The sequence below is a fragment of the Lipotes vexillifer genome, unplaced genomic scaffold (genome assembly GCF_000442215.2).
Source record: "Lipotes vexillifer unplaced genomic scaffold, Lipotes_vexillifer_v1.1 scaffold306, whole genome shotgun sequence".
NCBI lineage: Eukaryota > Metazoa > Chordata > Mammalia > Artiodactyla > Lipotidae > Lipotes > Lipotes vexillifer.
This window is the reverse complement of record NW_006789814.1, coordinates 1,783,402-1,801,871: the sequence shown is the minus strand read 5'-3', so window position 1 is coordinate 1,801,871 and position 18,470 is coordinate 1,783,402. Positions and strand designations below refer to the sequence as shown.

The window sequence follows — 18,470 nt, the reverse complement described above, 5'->3', positions numbered from 1 at the left end:
GGCATGTGGGATCTTCCCGGACCAGGGCACGAACCTGTGTCTCCTGCATTGGCAGGCGGACTCTCAACCACTGCGCCACCAGGGAAGCCCGTTTTGAGTTTTTTTTGTGTATGGTGTTAGAGAGTGTTCTAATTTCATTCTTTTACATGTAGCTGTCCAGTTTTCCAAGCACCACTTATTGAAGAGGCTGTCTTTTCTCCATTGTATATTCTTGCCTCCTTTATCAAAAATAAGGTGACCGTATATGTGTGGGTTTATCCCTGGGTTTTCTATCCTATTCCATTGATCTATATTTCTGTTTTTGTGCCAGTACCATACTGTCTTGATTACTGTAGCTTTGTAGTATAGTTTGAAGTCAGGGAGCTTGATTCCTCTAGCTCCATTTCTGTTTCTCAAGATTGCTTTGGCTATTCGGGGTCTTTTGTGTTTCCATACAAATTGTGAAATTTTTTGTTCTAGTTCTGTGAAAAATGCCATTGGTAGTTTGACAGGGATTGCATTGAATCTGTAGATTGCTTTGGCTAGTATAGTCATTTTCACAATGTTGATTCTTCCAATCCAAGAACATGGTATATCTCTCCATCTGTTTGTATCATCCTTAATTTCTTTCATCAGTGTCTTATAGTTTTCTGCATACAGGTCTTTTGTCTCCTTAGGTAGGTTTATTTCTAGGTATTTTATTCTTTTTGTTGCAGTGGTAAATGTGAGTGTTTCCTTAATTTCTCTTTCAGATTTTTCATCATTAGTGTATAGGAATGCAAGAGATTTCTGTGCATTAATTTTGTATCCTGCTACTTTACCAAATTCATTGATTAGCTCTAGTAGTTTTCTGGTAGCATCTTTAGGTTTCTCTATGTATAGTATCATGTCATCTGCAAACAGTGACAGCTTTACTTCTTTTCTGATTTGGATTCCTTTTATTTCCTTTTCTTCTCAGATTGCTGTGGCTAAAACTTCCAAAACTATGTTGAATAATAGTGGTGAGAGTGGACAACCTTGTCTTGTTCCTGATCTTAGAGGAAATGGTTTCAGTTTTTCACCATTGAGAACAATGTTGGCTGTGGGTTTGTCATATATGGTCTTTATTATGTTGAGATAAGTTCCCTCTATGCCTACTTTCTTTGCCTACCCATCATAAATGGGTGTTGAATTTTGTCGAAAGCTTTTTCTGCATCTATTGAGATAATCATATGGATTTTCTCCTTCAATTTGTTAATATGGTATATCACATTGGTTGATTTGCATATGTTGAAGAATCCTTGCATTCCTGGGGTAAACCCCACTTGATCATGGTGTATGATCCTTTTAATGTGCTGTTGGATTCTGTTTGCTAGCATTTTGTTGAAGATTTTTGCAGCTTTGTTCATCAGTAGTTGATGAACTACTTTTTTGTCAGTTGCTTCATTTGCAAATATTGGCCTGTAGTTTTCTTTCTTTGTGACATCCTTGTGTGGTTTTGGTATCAGGGTGATGGTGGCCTCGTAGAATGAGTTTGGGAGTGTTCCTCCCTCTGCTATATTTTGGAAGAGTTTGAGAAGGATAGGTGTTAGCTCTTCTCTAAATGTTTGATAGAATTCGCTGGTGAAGCCATCTGGTACTGGGCTTTTGTTTGTTGGAAGATTTTTAATCACAGTCTCAATTTCAGTGCTTGTGATTGGTCTGTTTATATTTTCTATTTCTTCCTGGTTTGGTCTCGGAAGGTTGTGCTTTTCTAAGAATTTGTCCTTTTCTTCCAGGTTGTCCATTTTATTGGCATAGAGTGGCCTGTAGTAATTTCTCATGATCCTTTGTATTTCTGCAGTATCAGTTGTTACTTCTCCTTTTTCATTTCTAATCTGGATGCCATTTTAAATTTACCATCTTAGGAAAAGTTCTAGGCAGGACTGTGAGGGGTTGGCTTCTGGTTGCAGCTGGTGAGTCTAGCTGGTTGGATGAATATCAGTAGGAACCTTGGAAAGGATGGTGCACTGGTGTATCTGCCAGGGCTCTTTGGTAAGAGGCAACAGAAATTTACTCCAGTTGAGGATATTGTGAGCTCATGGAATTGATGACAGGTCAGGTTTGGAAACAGGAAGGAGTCCAGGAATGGTCCAGTTAAGGCCCTGCTGCAGGAGTGGACACCAGCTGCTTTCTGACCCGCTCTCATTCTGCCCAAGGTTGGCATTCCAGGGAGGAGGCACCTGAGTGACCACTCTCAGGTCACGTGGCTGCCTCCTGGCCACTAGCAGAAGGATTGGCTGATGGAGCTTCCTGGGACCCTGTTGACTTACATAGTGTGAAGTTGTCTACTTGGGTTCATCATCATTCCCCCAAGACAGTATCCAGTAAGGAAGAAATAACCCTCCAAAATGAAATCTGGGTGCTGTTATGAAGGTGGAGTGAATATAGGGTGGCAAAACGCGCAGCAGTTGTTCCTGTCACTGCCATATTATAATCTTTCCCATGACAGTTCTGTGTAGTTTGAAAATACCTTTAGGCAGTGGAATGGGGCTGGAGCACAGACTGCATATTTTCCCAGCTTGGTCCTTACTCTCTACCACATCCCTTCTTGTTTTCCCAGCACAGAGTTTCCCCAAATGAGAGATTTGTGTCATTGCAGGTACTTAACATTATTTTAAGTGTTAAATATCACAGCATTACATTCCTTTCAGTTGCCCAGTGGCTCAGTTATTCTCCTTTCAGTTCCTTTTAAATTGCAGTGATATTGGGGGAAAGACTTGGTTTGGTATTAATATTAAGCTGAATTAAATTAAATTGCCAATATTTGATCATTTTTTTGACATACCAGAATAGTAGTATCATACAGTTGAAAACAGTATCTCAAACACCCCCTGCCTCTCTGTAAACAGAGCTTACAGGTTTCAAGCAGTCCTCCCCTGACAGCAGCAGAGACAGGATTTTATACTTTATTTGGATGGTATTTACTTTTAGGGCTACTCTGTTGAGGGCCCACAATGTTGGCTTTACATCTGCAACTGCGATAGAGTTTTTCCTTTTAAAACAGGTTTATACAAGTCGAAAAAGTGAGTCGGACTCAAGACAAGTAAATAATAGAAATATCCTCACGTGTGACAAAAGTGGCCGAGGTGTCTGTGGACAACAGACGTTGAGGAAAGAAAAAGCGGGCTGGACCGCAGCTGTTGGGTATGGGGGCCTACATGATATACAGTATTATTCTGTGAAAATCCCAAATGTGAGTATGCTTGTGTGTGAGTGTGCCTGCCCGAGTGTGTGAGTGCTTGCGTGCCTGAGAGATTTGTTTGGTCTTGCGAGATTACACGGCAAGATGCAACAGTCCTCACGTGAAGTATAAAACAACATTGACAGGAAGGGAAGTGACAGGCAGCACTTGTTTTTTCCCTTCAGATTTTGTCCTCAGAAACTGGCGGAAGTGGTGGCAGTCAAAACGCACGGGCTCCTTGTCCCATCCTGTTGGCCTTGTTCTCCTGCTTTGTTTTCCCCTAAGGACGACCTGTTCTTGTGCTTCGTTAAAATTATTCCTCATTTTGGGCTTCCCTGGTGGGGCAGTGGTTGAGAGTCCGCCTGCCGATGCAGGGGACACGGGTTCGTGCCCCGGTCCGGGAAGATCCCACATGCCACGGAGCGGCTGGGCCCGTGAGCCATGGCCACTGAGCCTGCACGTCCGGAGCCTGTGCTCCGCAACGGGAGAGGCCACAACAGTGAGAGGCCCGCGTACTGCAAAAAAAAAAAAAAATTATTCCTCATTCTCTCAGTCAGACTGGCCTGTGGGGAGGCTCTCTTGTATCTTTTGAATAGTTTGCCTTCTAGAAAGAATGGCCCAAGAGCTCAGAGGCACTGGAAGTTACCTCTAGATATGCTCATGCTCCACAGATGCTGCTTCTTCCCATGTGGAATTACAGAACATGCTGAGTTTTCCCATTGAATTAGAAAGAGCAACCGAAACTGTGGGGCAGCAGAGTGAGCGTGGGATTTGGAGCTCAGAGTTTGAATCCTGGTGTTGCCAGTTCCCGGTCGTGTTGGACTGCGGGCAAGTTTCTGACTTGCTTGTGCCTCAGTGTTCTTGTATGTAAATGGGGAGAGTAGTGATAATATTCACTTCATAGAGTTGTGAGTTAGTTCATGTGCAGCCCTTAGAACAGTGCCTGGCAGCTAGTAAGTTTCTAGAAATTGTTAGCTGTTGTTACTGCCATTATAATTTTGTGTGAAGTGTCTTGACATTTGTGTTACTGCCATTATAATTTTGTGTGAAGTGTCTTGACATTCTGCCGTTATGGGTGGCAGTGAGTTGGCTTTGGGTATTTGCCTCATTTAGAAATTGTAAATTTTTGTTACTCGTTCAGGTGACTATGTCAGAAGAAGTCAGAGAGGAGAATTTCTTCTCCTTCCAAAACATGCCAGGGAAGAGAGCTTTGTTTTGGTGATTTTTCTTTACCTGTTAAGGAATTCAAAACAGTTTTGAACTTTTTAGGAAGCTAAACAACAAACAGCTGCTCTTTGCTGTTCCCTAATGTTTCTTAGTACAGTTGAAAACTGTCCTGTGTATTCCTCTGGACGCTTATGAAACTGAATGGCTTTTTCAGACATTCCTTTTCCTCTTTTAAATGTCTCTGAATTTCATCATGTGATTTTTTAATCTTCAGTTTGTCACAGGTTCCTCACCAGCCTCTTAGTGGTTTGAGGTGTTGACTGGATGTTCTAATTCTTCTCATCCTGGCAAAAAACCCTGGGGTTCATTAATTGGATTTCTTATCTCACCAGCCCTGTGCACTTGATTTCCACTTTGAGGCTCTGTGGTAGATAATTCCACATTGCATATTCTTTCATTTTACTTTATTGATCAAATGAATTGATTTCTTTTTGAAAAAGATAATTTTTAGCAAATGGGGAGCCCTAGGGCATTTAGCAAATCTGAGCACATTTCCATGTGAATTTTAATATTTATATTGTTTATATTGATAGCTGCCGAGAGCAGTGCTTGGCCCATAGGAAATCATATGTAAGCACGGTCATCATCAACATCACCCCTATCCTGGTGTGGAGAGAGGCCTTGAGCATGAAGTATGAGCTTTGGAGTCAGGCGTACTTATCTTCATGCCCACTCGGTCCACAAATCACCAGTTACCAGCTGTGTAATTTAGGACTTGCTCAGCTTCTCTAGGCCTCTCTTGCATGATCTGTAAAATTAGATGATGATCGTGGTACCCACTTCCTAGGGTTGAAGTGAGGATTAGATGTAATATTATTTGCTTGATACACCCAATGAGAACTTAGTAAGCGCAATACATTTTCTTCCTATGACTAGACATACCAGTGTTTTGGCTAATTTGGAAACTAAAGGCTGGAATGATTGCTCATTAATTCCTTCATTTAGCAGATACTTGTTTATAGGTCACTGGGTTGGCACTGGGGCTGCAAACTGGATGAGATGATTGCTGTTCTTAAGGAACTCAGAATTGAGCCTGGGCAATGGACATGTAAATTGCAGACAGTCATGGTGGCCTGTGGTAATAATTACATAGTATAGACGTGAGAGGCGAGTACAGGGTCTTTAGTGGTCAAATGGGCAGGATGGGACTTCCAGGCAGCAGGAGTAGCAAATGTGAAGATGCAGGGGTGTGTGAGAAAGTAGTGGAATCATGGATGATGTGTTGTATGTGTTGGGAGATGGGCTGGAAGGTCAGTAGATTCTTGGCTTGCTGTCATGGGGAAGTGTTTGAACTTTATCCACTAGGGTATTATTTCTTAAACTATGGCTATTTGTATACTCTTCACAATTTTTGCCATTTCCGTATACCATCTGAGCCAGAGATTGGCTTGAGGTGGAATTTCAAGGCCTTGTCTACTCTGGTCTTGTCATAAGCCGTCAGTGAAATCAAAGATTGATGGCTACTTCTATTTTTTTCTCTTTTTTTGGTACGCGGGCTTCTCACTGTTGTGGCCTCTCCCGTTGCGGAGCACAGGCTCCGGACGCGCAGGCTCAGCAGCCATGGCTCACGGGCCCAGTCGCTCCGCGGCATGTGGGATCTTCCCGGACCGGGGCACGAACCCATGTCCCCTGCATCGGCAGGCAGACTCTCAACCACTGTGCCACCAGGGAAGCCCTCTATTTTTTTCTTGACATAGTAAAATGATTAACCTAAAAATGTTCATTCATGGTCCCCCTAAAATTATGTCATGTACCATATACCCATAGTAAACTGTGGTAAGAAAGATAATGATGTTGTCAGATTTGCATTTCAGGAGGGTAGCTGCTGATCAGCATGCCAGGGGGATGGGCAGGTGAGATGGGACCTGGGGTTGGAGCCAGAGGCTGTGGCTCTGTGCAGTAGGCAAGGAAGCTGAGTGGAGGTGATGGTATTGAGAGAAGGGACAGAAGGCTTAGGACTGAGGCTTGGTAAGATTGACTGACATGGGGGATGAGACATAAATGCTCTGGCTCTAAGAGATGACCAGAAATCAGAACAAATGTATATTGTTTTAAATTTTGTTTGTTTTATTTATCTTTATATTTTTGGCTCTAGTAACAGGCTGTAAATTTTATTATGAGTGACCTTTGCTTTTTCAAAGGTACATCTGTACTTCAGAGTTGCCTGCATCTTATTTGTTTTTGTTTTTTAATTGGAGTGTGGATGATTTACAATGTTGTGTTAGTCTCTGCTGTACAGCAAAGTGAATCAGTTACACATATAGATACATCCACTGTTTTTTAGATTCTTTTCCCATATACGTCTTTACAGAGTATTGAATAGAGTTCCCTATGCTATCTATTTTATATATGGTAGTGTGTATGTCAATCCCAATCTCCCAATTTATCCCTCCCCACCACCCGTAACCATAAGTTTGTTTTCTACATCTGTGACTCTATTGTTTGTTTAAAGGAAGCTTTCGGTGTGAAGTTTTCTTTCGCCCAGGCTATGGACTCTGACCAAACTTGAAGATCCCTTGGCCACTGACTTTGATTTTTTTTTTTTTTTTTGACCACACTGCAGCATGCGGGCTCTTAGTTCCCCAACCAGGGATCGAACCTGTGCCCCTGCAGTGGAAGCTTGGAGTCTTAAGCACTGGACCACCTTGGCCACTGACTTGATACACATTAACCATTTCCTCACCCCTTCTGCATTGAGGGGCTCTTACTTTTCTCCATCCTCTTTTTCGCTTTTGATTTACCAGCTTCTTCAGCTGATTCCTTCTCAGCTGCCATCTCCTGTTCCTGACTTTGAAGCTCCTCATCTGCCAAAAGAATCCCAAGTGGTGTTTGTGTCTAGACCAGAGCTGGAGGGTCTGTCCACCCCAGAGAAGACAGTTACTGTGTTTATATTAGTAACTTTAAAAAATGGTCAGAAATGATGATTTAACCCGTTTAAAAGTTGGTTATTTTTCTAATTTCTGGTTCCTCTGGTAGAACATTCATTTGACTTCATTTTACATGCCTGCCTGCCATCCTCAGGCCTTCACACGAACAGTATCTTTTTTTTTTTAATCAATTTTTATTGGAGTATAGTTGCTTTACACACACTGATAATATCTTGAAAACTACTGCCTTGTGAGTTTTCACTGTTACCAAGCTTGCATTTTTTCTGTTTCTTTGTCAACTGTTTTTTCCGCTCTTTTTTCTCTACCATATCTTCTTCTCCCTCCCTCTGGGTAACTTATGTTAATGATCAAGAATCGTTTGTTCTGTGTGTTTCTCCACATTCCTTTAATCTTTTACAATTAAAATACATGTGTATACATACACACGCGCGCAGGTTTTATTGCCACTGTCTTACAAAAATTGAATTATATATAATGTTCTGCATCTGTATTTTCTCTCTTGGCACTACCCTGTCAAAACGTTTCCAAGCTAGAGTTCTAAAAATTCTTTTTAAAAGGCTGCATTATATTGCATGATGCAGATATACCAACAATTGCCTATGAAGTAATACTGACTTTGTTTCCAATTTTTACTACTATGGACAGTGAAACAACAGACATCCTTGAGCATGTTTTCTTATGTACTAAGGATTTTATTTGGCAGAGATTTCCAGGTTGGGTTGCTGGGCCAAAGAGAATGTGTTTATTTTTAATAGTTGTGGTCAGGTATCTTTCTAAAAATTTCTACTGGCAGTGCATGAAACTACCCTTTTCTTCCTTCCTAATAATAGTTTTGAGTGTTGTTTTGAAGTTTTGTCAGTCTGATGGTTGAAAAGTGGTGGCTCACTGTCATTTTAATTTGCATGTTGATTGCTAGTGAATTTCAGTTTTTTTTTTTTTTTTAATATTTGTGAGCTATTTGGCTTTGCTTTCTTGTGCAAAGCTGCTTCATATTGTTTGTCCAATTTCTTGTTGGATTATTTGTCCCCTTGTCAATTTGTGAGAGCTCTTTGTATATTATAGTAATTAATTAACCTTTCATCTGTTTTCTGCGTTGCAAATTTTTTTTTCAAATCTGTCCATTATCTTTGTAGGCACAAGTAATAGTATCTATTACAATACTACATTTAAAAATTTTTACATGGTTAAATGTCTTTTTACTGATTCCATATACCAACCTACCAGGTTCTGTGTTTTCAGTGTTTTAAGATCTTCCTCAATGTTAGAGTATGCATGTGGTCTTTTACATTTACTTACAAGATTTTTAATGTGTACAGTTAAGCCTTTGATCCATCTGGAATTTATCTTTGTAGGGTTTCTGAGATAAAACTAAAACCAATTTTGGTTTCTTCTAGGTGGCTGCCACCTTTCTCAGAGATCTTTTTGGCTCATTATCTCTGGGCTGCAATTTACTTTCGTTCCATTTACTTAGCACAGAGAGAGGGTGCTCTATCCAAAGCATGGAGGACTAATTGAGAGCCCTGCGCTGATCTGATGCACTGGTCCCAGCACCCCTGGCACAGCAAGGAGCGGGAGAGAGCCTTGTACGCTGGTGCCGTCACGCTGAGGAGGAGCCCGGCCTTAACCCCAGCCCTCGTTATCCTTGCTCTAGATGAGTTTGCCTGAATTTTCAAGGATGCTTAAGTCTACCCACCTGATGGTAGATGATGCAAATAATTGAGAGGACAGGCTTATGGAAGCCCAGTCCTCTTCCTCTTTCTCTCCCTCCTCCTTCAAATGGGAATCATACCATTTATATTACACTGTAACTTGCTTTTTTTTTTTTTAATAACTTGGCCATGTATTATGGACATTGTTTCAGGTCCCTAGGTAACATAATGGTGCAGCCTACCATCCATGGCTTCTTTATGTGTAATTAAGAAAGAAAAACTAGTGCCAGTTTTAATTGGATAATTTCATCAATTATGAGGCACACTTGGATTTCCGAGACCTTAAAATGTGGGGAAGAAAGGTGCTTCTAGGTTGTTAGGTTTGGCATCTCATTCTTTTAAAATTTCTACATAATATTTTGTAGTGTGGAGGTGCTGCAACTTATTTACTGTTTTCCTGTTAATGGACGTTCAGGTTGTGTCTAGTTTTGTTTCTGCTTTTACTATTATAACAATGCCACAATAAAAATATTTGCGTATATGTATGTCTTTGCCTACTAATGCTTTTATATTTAATTGTTTATTTCAACTTTAAAAAAAATAAATTTATTTTATTTATTTTTGGCTGCGTTGGGTCTGTTGCAGTGCGTGGGCTTCTCCTTGCGGTGGCTTCTCTTGCTGTGGAGCATGGGCTCTAGGTGCGCAGGCTTCAGTAGTTGTAACACGTGGGCTCAGTAGTTGTGGCTCGCAGGCTGTAGAGCGCAGGTTCAGTAGTTGTTGCGCACGGGCTTAGTTGCTCTGTGGCATGTGGGATCTTCCTGGCCCAGGGCTCGAACCCATGTCCCCTGCATTAGCAGGTGGATTCTTAACCACTGTGCCACCAGGGAAGCCCTATTTCAACTTTTAATTTTGAGATAATTATAGATTCACATGCAGTTGTAAGAAATAATGTAGAAAGATCCCATTTACCCTTTACCCAGTTTTCCCCAGTGGTCACATCTTGTAAAATTCTAGGCCGGCATTTCAAATTTTGCTAGTTTTACTTATACTTATTTGTGTGTGTGTGTGTGTTTAGTTCTGTGCAGTTTTATCACTCTGTAGGTTCATGTGTCCCCCACCACAGTCAAGATACAGAATGGTTTCATCACCACAGGGTTCCTCCTGTTGCTTTTTTATAACTATGCCCACCTCCCTCCTGTCCCCTCCCTCCCCATCCCTAACTCCTGGCAACTACCAATCTGTTCTCCATTTCTATAATTTCGTCATTCCAAGAATGTTACGTAAATGGAATCAATACAGTGTGTAATTTTTGGGATTGGCTTTTTTTTTTTTCACTCAGGGTAATTTCCTTGAGAGTCATCCAGATTGTTGTATGTATCCGTAACGTGTTTCTTTTTATTGCTGAGTAGTATTCCGTGGTCTGGATGTACCACAATCTGTTTATTCATTGAAGGACATCTGTGTTGTTTTCAGTTTTTGGCTACTGGAAATAATGCTGCTATAAACATTTATGTACAGGTTGTTTGTGTGAACATAAGTTTTCATTTCTCTGAGATAAGTACTCAAGAGTACAATTGCTGGGTTGTATGATATTTGCATATTTAGTTTTATAAGAAACTGCCAACTGTTTTCCAGACTGGCTGTACCATTTACATTCCCACCAGCAACGTGTGAGTGATCCAGTTTCTCTGCATTCTTGTCAGCATTTAGTACTCTCATGATTTCCTATTTTGGCCATCCCTATAGGTGTGTAGACATATCTCACTGTAGTGTTAATGTTCATTTCCCCAATGGCTAATGATGTTGAATGTATTTTCCTGTTCTTATACATGTGTATCCTCTTTGGTGAAATATCTGTTCATGGTTTTTGCCCATTTTCTAATTAGTAGTGCTTTTATTTTTATAGGATAAATTCCTAGAAGTAGGATTGCTGGGTCAAAGGGTACAGGTATTTAAAAAAATTGTACTGCCTGGTCTCTTTGCAGAAGGATGTAGGAATTCACGTTTATATTCCAATCAGAGTACCCATTTACATGCACTCTTGCTAGGTCTGTGACTGGTTTGAAATTGATAGTCCTAAGTTGATATCTTAGTATTTGTGACACTTTCCTGGTCACTAGTGAGACTGAATATCTTTTCCTATGTTTATTGGCCAACTGTATTTCCTCCCTTCATGGTTTGTTGGTTCACCTTCTTTAATAATAGTCTTTTAATTTTTTGAGTTGCATGTCTTTTTTTTTGTCCATTTGTGGAAGCTCTTCGTGTACTATGGCCCTTAATTTTTTTTCAGTTGTGTGCTGTACATATTTTCTCCAGTCTATCATTTATTGTTTTACCATATTTATATCTTTTGCCGTGTTGAAATTTAAACATTTTATGTGGTTAATTCTATGAACCTTTAAAATTTTGCTTTGAGAGTATACCGTCCTGAGGTTCTTCTGTATTTTTCTCTATCATTTTTTCTCCACTTATATATTTTTTTGATCTTAACCCATCTGGAATTTAGCTCTGGGATGGTTTGAGACAGAAGTTTATTTTTATTTTCTTTCAGCCCTATAACCACTTGGGTCAGTGCCACTGGTTAAATAGCCCATTCTTGCCCGTCTGAGTTGAAGTGCTACCATTATTATATATAAAATATTTCCATATTATTTGGACTTTTGGAGGGGGATTCTCTATACTGCTTCATCAATTTGTTTATCTCTGTACCCAAAACCACACTAGGCCAGGTCCTTCCTGTGATTAGTATTGGAATTGTATTAAATATATACATTAATTTGGGAAGAATTAACATTTTTATTTTAATAAATCTTCCCGTTTAGGAAAACAATATTTCTATTTATTTTGAGCTTTACACCTTTTAAGAATGTTTTTCTTCATATAGGACATGTGTCTTTCTTATTAAAAATATGATTTATTTTACTGTTGCTACTGTTGTGAATGTAGTTTGCCTCCACCATTTTGTTGACTTAAAAAAAATCAACTTTTAATGTTACAGTTTCTTTTATTGCAATATTTAAAATTTGTGGGTTAGAAACTTTTTTATATCTTTTTGTAGATATGCTTTTTTTTCACTTAACATTATAATCCGAGCTTTAAAAAAAAATGCCATTTCAAATTTCCAGTAAGCATTTTAATAGTTGCGTGTTTTTTTTCTCACCATAACATTTTTTTTCCCTTTTTTTTTTTTTCTTTGCGGTACGCGGGCCTCTCACTGTTGTGGCCTCTCCTGCTGCGGAGCACAGGCTCCAGACGCGCAGGCTCAGTGGCCATGGCTCACGGGCCTAGCCGCTCTGCGGCATGTGGGATCTTCCCGGACCGGGGCACGAACCCGTGTCCCCTGCATTGGCAGGCGGACTCTCAACCACTGCGCCACCAGGGAAGCCCTCTCACCATAACTTTGATGCCATATTTTTTCATTCTTTTTAGCTCAAGGTAGCAATATTTCTGGTTCTTGAGACATGAATACTTTTTAAATGTTTGTTTTAGAAAAAAAAGGTAAGTCAGAAAAGCATAGAGGCAAGAAAGACATCAACAGTCATTATTTTACCAAGTTGCTCTTAACTTTTCACATAATCCCCTTCAGATTGTTTTGTGAGTGTTTTTTTTAGCATAGTTGAAAACATAATATACAGTTTTGTACCCTGCTTATTTTTCATTTTATGTAATAAACCTGTTGGCTTATCATTATAAGCTCTTGGTAAATAAGGGCTAAATGGCATTCGATTTTGTGTTGTATTGTCACTTAACCAATTCCCCAAGTGTCAAATCTTTATGTTTTTAACTTTCCACAGTTGTAAATAATGTTTTGAATATTTTCATTCTTAAATCTTTATCTGACTTGTAGATTACAACTGAGGATTGATTTCTGCCAGTAGAATTCAGCGGTTAAAGGATGTGAACCTTTCTGAAATTTATAACATATAAATGTAGGCCATGGCCCATTTCAAATGACTGTCACGTGATGGCCTTGCTGTAGTTGATGATTGTATTGTCTTAAATCTGAGGTATGGCTAATGCTGTTAATGGTCCGTTTTTATGGGTACAGTCGACTCCGTTCTAGGTGACATTGGAGCTTTCCACACGAGGATGATCCAATCCATGTTCATGATTGTACTTTTCACCAAAAGGTTCTAGTAAAGCTGTAACGTAGTGAAAGGATCAATTTGAAGTTAGGCTGTTAGGAGGTTAATTTGATGTAGTTCTTAAAATGCAGCTTTCATTGCTGATGCTGTCTCACGTTTGCCATAAATGTCTAACATTTGCCATAAAAAAGTACAGGATTCTTAGGATTCTTATTATAGATTAATGTGGCAGGTTAAGCGGTCTTGAAATTTAGGACACAGCTGAGGAAAACCAGTGCTTGCAGAATTTTAGCAGCAAACCAGTTAAGCTCGTGCAATATCCAGCTGTGCGGTGAGAGACAGTTTTAAAGTCAGCAGGAGGAGGTTATTTCATTTTCCACTCGTTAACTCCTTCAGCAAGCTTTTACCGGGCACCTTGAGGGCAGGATTTTTTTTTTTTTGCGGTACACGGGCCTCTCACTGTTGTGGCCTCTCGCATTGCGGAGCACAGGCTCTAGACGCGCAGGCTCAGCGGCCATGGCTCACGGGCCCAGCTGCTCTGCGGCATGTGGGATCTTCCCGGACCAGGGAACGAACCCGTGTCCCCTGCATCGGCAGGCGGACTCTCAACCACTGCGCCACCAGGGAAGCCCGAGGGCAGGTTTTTTTTAAAACAGCTTAACTGAAGTCTAATTTACTTACCATAAAAATCTACTCCTTGTACGTGTACAATGCAGTGATTTTTTTTTAAAAGTAAATTTATAGAGTTATGTAACCATCACCACAATTCAGGTTCAGAACATTTTCATTGCCCCAAAGAGTTCCCTTGTGCCAATTTACAGTTAATTCCTGATTTCAGCCTTAGGTGACACTAATCTACTTGTAGTTTCTATGTATTTACCTTTTCTCGACATTTCATGGAAGCATACAACGGTATGGCTTTTGGGTGTGACGTCTTGCTCTTAGCATGGTATTTTCAAGGCTCATCCTTGTGTCAGTACTTTATTCCTTTTTATTGCTGAATAGTAGTCCATTGTATCGATATACCACATTTTATTTATCCATTCATCTGGTAAACAGCTATATGCATAAAAACTTGAAGTGATTTTCTTGGCTGGTGCTTTTTAAAAAAACTAAAACATTCACTGTTAAGTGCCCTGCTTAATTAAGAACATGGCCAATTCATTAACTGATAGTAGAAGTTAGATGTGAGAAAATGCTGTGGAGGCAGCCAATCCTCCCACCGCCTCCCCTCCCCTGCCACGTGTCAGAGAGCACTCAGCAGAGAGCATTCTGGGAAACAGGAGAGACTGAGCTGAGAAAATAATGAGCTCCATGAAAGCAGGTGCCCCTTTCATTTTTGCAGAAAGTATCATATGCCTGAGTCAAGGTGAGAAGAAATGGAAAATCTTCAGGTGACATGATTATAAATCAGTGCCCAGGGGGTGCCCACTACAAGCTGAAGGGCTTAGATTCATGTAATTGGACCAGTGTGTTCTCCTTGGTTCCCTAGTCTTTTTAAAAAATTTTTTATTTATTATTATTATTAATTAATTAATTTTGGCAGCACCAGGTCTTAGTTGCAGCATGCAGGATCTTTTAGTTGCAGCATGTGGACTTCTTAGTTGCAGCATGTGGACTCCTAGTTGTGGCATGCATGTGGGATCTAGTTCCCTGACCAGGGATTGAACCTGGGCCCCCTGCATTGGGAGCACAGAGTCCTACCCACTGGACCACCAGGGAAGTCCCTTGGTTCCCTAGTCTTAACTGACCTGGATTTGGATTCCAAATTATACAAGATCTCCTGAGATGCATCTCTCACCTAAGTATACATAAAGTCCACGTTCTGAGTTCTTCGAGGGGAGGGACCATATTGGTCACATATACCACAGATGGCAGGCATTGTGCTAGGTGCTGTCGCCACTAAGATGAGCGAGGCGTGATCCTTGCTCTCTGGAAACTCAAGTTAGCAAGAGGAGACAGCTGTGGAAAGCAGATTGTTAACAGAGGTTGACCAAGTGCTGCAGCAGAAGGAAGCTTAGCATGAGGAAGCACTCAGGAAGGCTTCCTGGAGGAGGGGACCCTTGAGCTAAGTCTCGAATGACCTGTAAATATAAGCTCAGGTCAAATGGGGAGGTGAAAAGGGGACATGGAGAGGGTGTTAAGTAGATTGGTCTTCAGCAAGTCAGGCACCATAATGAACTAATTATAGGACTAACACCCACCTGGGTTTTCTGCTGTGTTGGGTTGATTGTGACCTATGTGCATCTGGAAGGTAATGCTGCTGATGTAAGCAAACCTTGGGGACTAGGTTCGTGTTGTTCACCTGTATTCCATTCCCCTTAGGGGCCAGATGTTATTATAGAGTTGGTGGGGCAGTTACTGACTTGTGCACTGGAGCCAAACAAACCGACGGGGATTGTTGGGTTAATCATTGTATTTGCAGATGATTCGTTTAAAGATGTGGTTTATTATGGAGAACTCTAAACACAGACCAAGGTTTTTGCCCTCCTCCCCACCCCACCATGAAACAGGGCCCTGGTCAGGCTCCGTTTTGCTATGCCTTGCTTTTGGTTCCTGTGGGATTTAGATAGTTTTGGTGGGTGTCCCAGGTTTCAGGGAGCCCTCAGATGTGTGCCTGTGTGGATATGCAGAGAGACTAGCATATGCACATCTAATATTTAAGAGTGACATCTGCCACAGCAAAAAGGGTTGTTTCAATGTGAGGGAGTATTCTGGGACCCAGGGTTCAAGGTTAATCACCTTTTTACCTATCCACTGAAAAAGCATTTATGGAGCACACACTGTGTTCCAGGCACTGAGTGAGCTAGGTGCAGGGGAGCCAGGAGGACAAGGTAGGAGTTGGAAACCAAATAGTGTAGTTGAGGACAAGTTCAGTTAGGGATGCCAGGTAGGGCTCCTTCCTGTGGAGGATGAACTATTTTTTTTAAAGTTTTTATTTTATATTGGGGTATAACCGATTAACAATGTGATAGTTTCAGGTGCACAGCAAAGTGACTCAGCCATACATATACATGTATCCATTCTCCCCCAAACTCTTGGAGGGCTAACTTTGATCATTGGCAGTAGTAGCCTAGAATTCTGGGATGGATTAGTGATGTCTGTCATGGGCACAAACTAGAGGATAAATATTCGTGTGCTGTGTATTTGCTGATGCTGGGTTAGCGTTTTCTGGTGTAGACAGAAGACTTGAGTAAAGGTGGCATATGGGAGGGAGTTGACTTTTGTCTTAGAATAAAGCATGTTTGTCTTGGTGGCATGGGGTGTAGTGGAAACTACCTTGGATCAGCATGGGGGTGGGTAGGGCTGGAGTACCCCTGTTGCTGCTAATTATGTACTTACTAGGTACTGTCTCTTAAATGTCTCTAAGCTTCAGTTTCTTGACGTGTAAAATGGAGATAATAATACCTGCCTCAACCATATCATAATGTTGATGGGAAGAGCTAGTGAGATCATGGATGTGAAGATGTTTTACCACCCACAGAGTGATAGACACTTGTAGTATTATAACTACAGGTGTGGGGGGTGGGTGGAGCAGGAAATGCCTGCAGTTACTCAAGGATGAGCCAGATGGTGGTGGCCGCAGGGTCTTTGCACTGGGTCTGTCTGCCCAGCCTGCTGCCTCTTGTCATATCCAGGTCATAAGGTTACCTCCATTCGGGCCACAGAATCTAAGCCTGTTCTTGCCCTGGCTCCACCTACCACCTCATCCTGTTTTATTTTCTTCAAAGTTCTCATCAACTGATATGGTCTGGTTAGCTTATTTGTTTGTGTATCTTCCCCTGCTAGAACCATGGAAATGTGGTGAGGCAGAGACCTTTTCTGTCTCACTCCCACCTTCATATCCTCAGAGCCTAGAACAGTGCCTGGCACATAGAAGTTCAGGATTTCTTAACATTTGTTGCATGAATGATTGGAAGGGTCTCTGAAGTCCACAGACCCAATTGGGCTGGGGGCCCAGGAGCCCTGTGAGGATTGTTAAGAATTGAGTGTAGTTGCTGTGACCTCATCTCTCTGTGAACATGTTCCTGAATCTCCCATTTCTTTGGTTACTGATAAATCAATTCAGTTAAATGCACAGTAATTGTAACTTAATTGACAATTCCATCAACTCTGGATCTGACTTCACAATGTAATCTCTTACAACAAAATAAAGGACAAGAATCAGAATTCATATTATTTTTTAGGGTATGTAACAGGCCATGAAATTACACAGTGTTTCCAATTTGGCAGGCTGGCGAATTCAATCTCTTAAAAGATAATCTTGTTTCATAAAGGACATGATATGAATGAGAGTTGAAACTTGTGAATTGGATACAATTAACACCCAACCCCTCCCCACGCAGAATTGATTTGTTTTTAAATTGGCTTTTTTTTTTTTTTTCTTTTCCCCTGCTGGCTGGCACCAGTTCCATTTCCCCTTGTTTCTTGTGAATTGTTACTGTGCTTTCACCAGTCTGATGAACTTGGCTAGACTGTGTGGGGCTTCCCTAAGTTATGTGAAATGAGCATAAATGGAGATTGGTGTGGAGTCAGTTACATGTCAGTTACCTGTCTGTAAATCCAGGTATCTAGTGTGTACCCTCACTAGCTCCCTGGAGATGCCAGGGCTGCCCTGTTGTTTCTCTGCCTTCACAGGGTGGATTGATGAATCATTGGTTCTCTCGCAGGGTAACCTGTCTGTGTGCCCAGTTTGAGGCCGTCCTGCAGCATGGCTTGAAGAGGAGTCGAGGATTAGCACTAACAGCAGCCGCGATCAAACAGGCAGCAGGCTTCTCCAGCAAAACCGAAACAGGTACTGCTCGGCCTGATGCATCCTGGAGGATGTTCCTTTCTCTTGTTCTTTTAATTTTTGTTTATTTTTTAATAGCGGGCAAGGCAATCATCCTGCGGGACTGGTGGGGGCCAGTGGCACGTGGTGGTGCAGAAATCCGTGGTAAGGATGTCTTACTTGCAGTCAGTTAGGGTGTTGTCTGGTTTCTTAATTTAAATGAAGTCAGCCTTTGTGCAGAATTCTCAGAGCCATGTGTTGTGGTCTCCGAGGGGCTTGGGGGATCTGCAGCTAAGGTGCTTATTTCACCAACATGGTGTGGCAATTGCTGTGAAACTAATAATCTGTTCTAACTTTATGCACAAGGATAGCACAGCATTTCATAATTAAATCTGTCTTCAATAACAGCAGCAGAAACCAGGCAGGTCTCTGAGCTTATAGTTCTGCTGCCATCCATTTTAAAATTGTCATAGCATTTCCCTTGTCCTGTGCTCCTGTGTCTCTGAATGACAGGGATAATGCTAATAATAATAATTCAACACTCATGGGTACTTAGTGCTAGCCTGGCACTTTGTTAGTCTTTTATATAAATTAACTCGCTCAGTTCACACAATAGCCCTGTGAGTGGTGGGGACCTTCATCTCTCTTCTCTATGGTACAGATGTGATT

At 41.2% G+C, this 18,470-nt stretch overlaps 1 protein-coding gene and 1 non-coding gene across 2 annotated transcripts in view; one reads left to right on the top strand and one right to left on the bottom strand.

Moving 5' to 3' along the window:
• Window positions 1-18,470, top strand: part of SNX29 (sorting nexin 29) — a 569,236-nt gene that overhangs the window by 26,572 nt on the left and 524,194 nt on the right. Inside the window, exon 4 of the mRNA XM_007462815.1 lies at window positions 17,701-17,825. Coding sequence (XP_007462877.1) covers window positions 17,701-17,825 — 125 coding nt within the window. The remainder of the gene's footprint in view (window positions 1-17,700; window positions 17,826-18,470) is intronic.
• TRNAG-CCC (transfer RNA glycine (anticodon CCC)) lies at window positions 14,680-14,752 on the bottom strand. Its single transcript has one exon. It is a non-coding gene; the product is annotated as a tRNA-Gly (tRNA).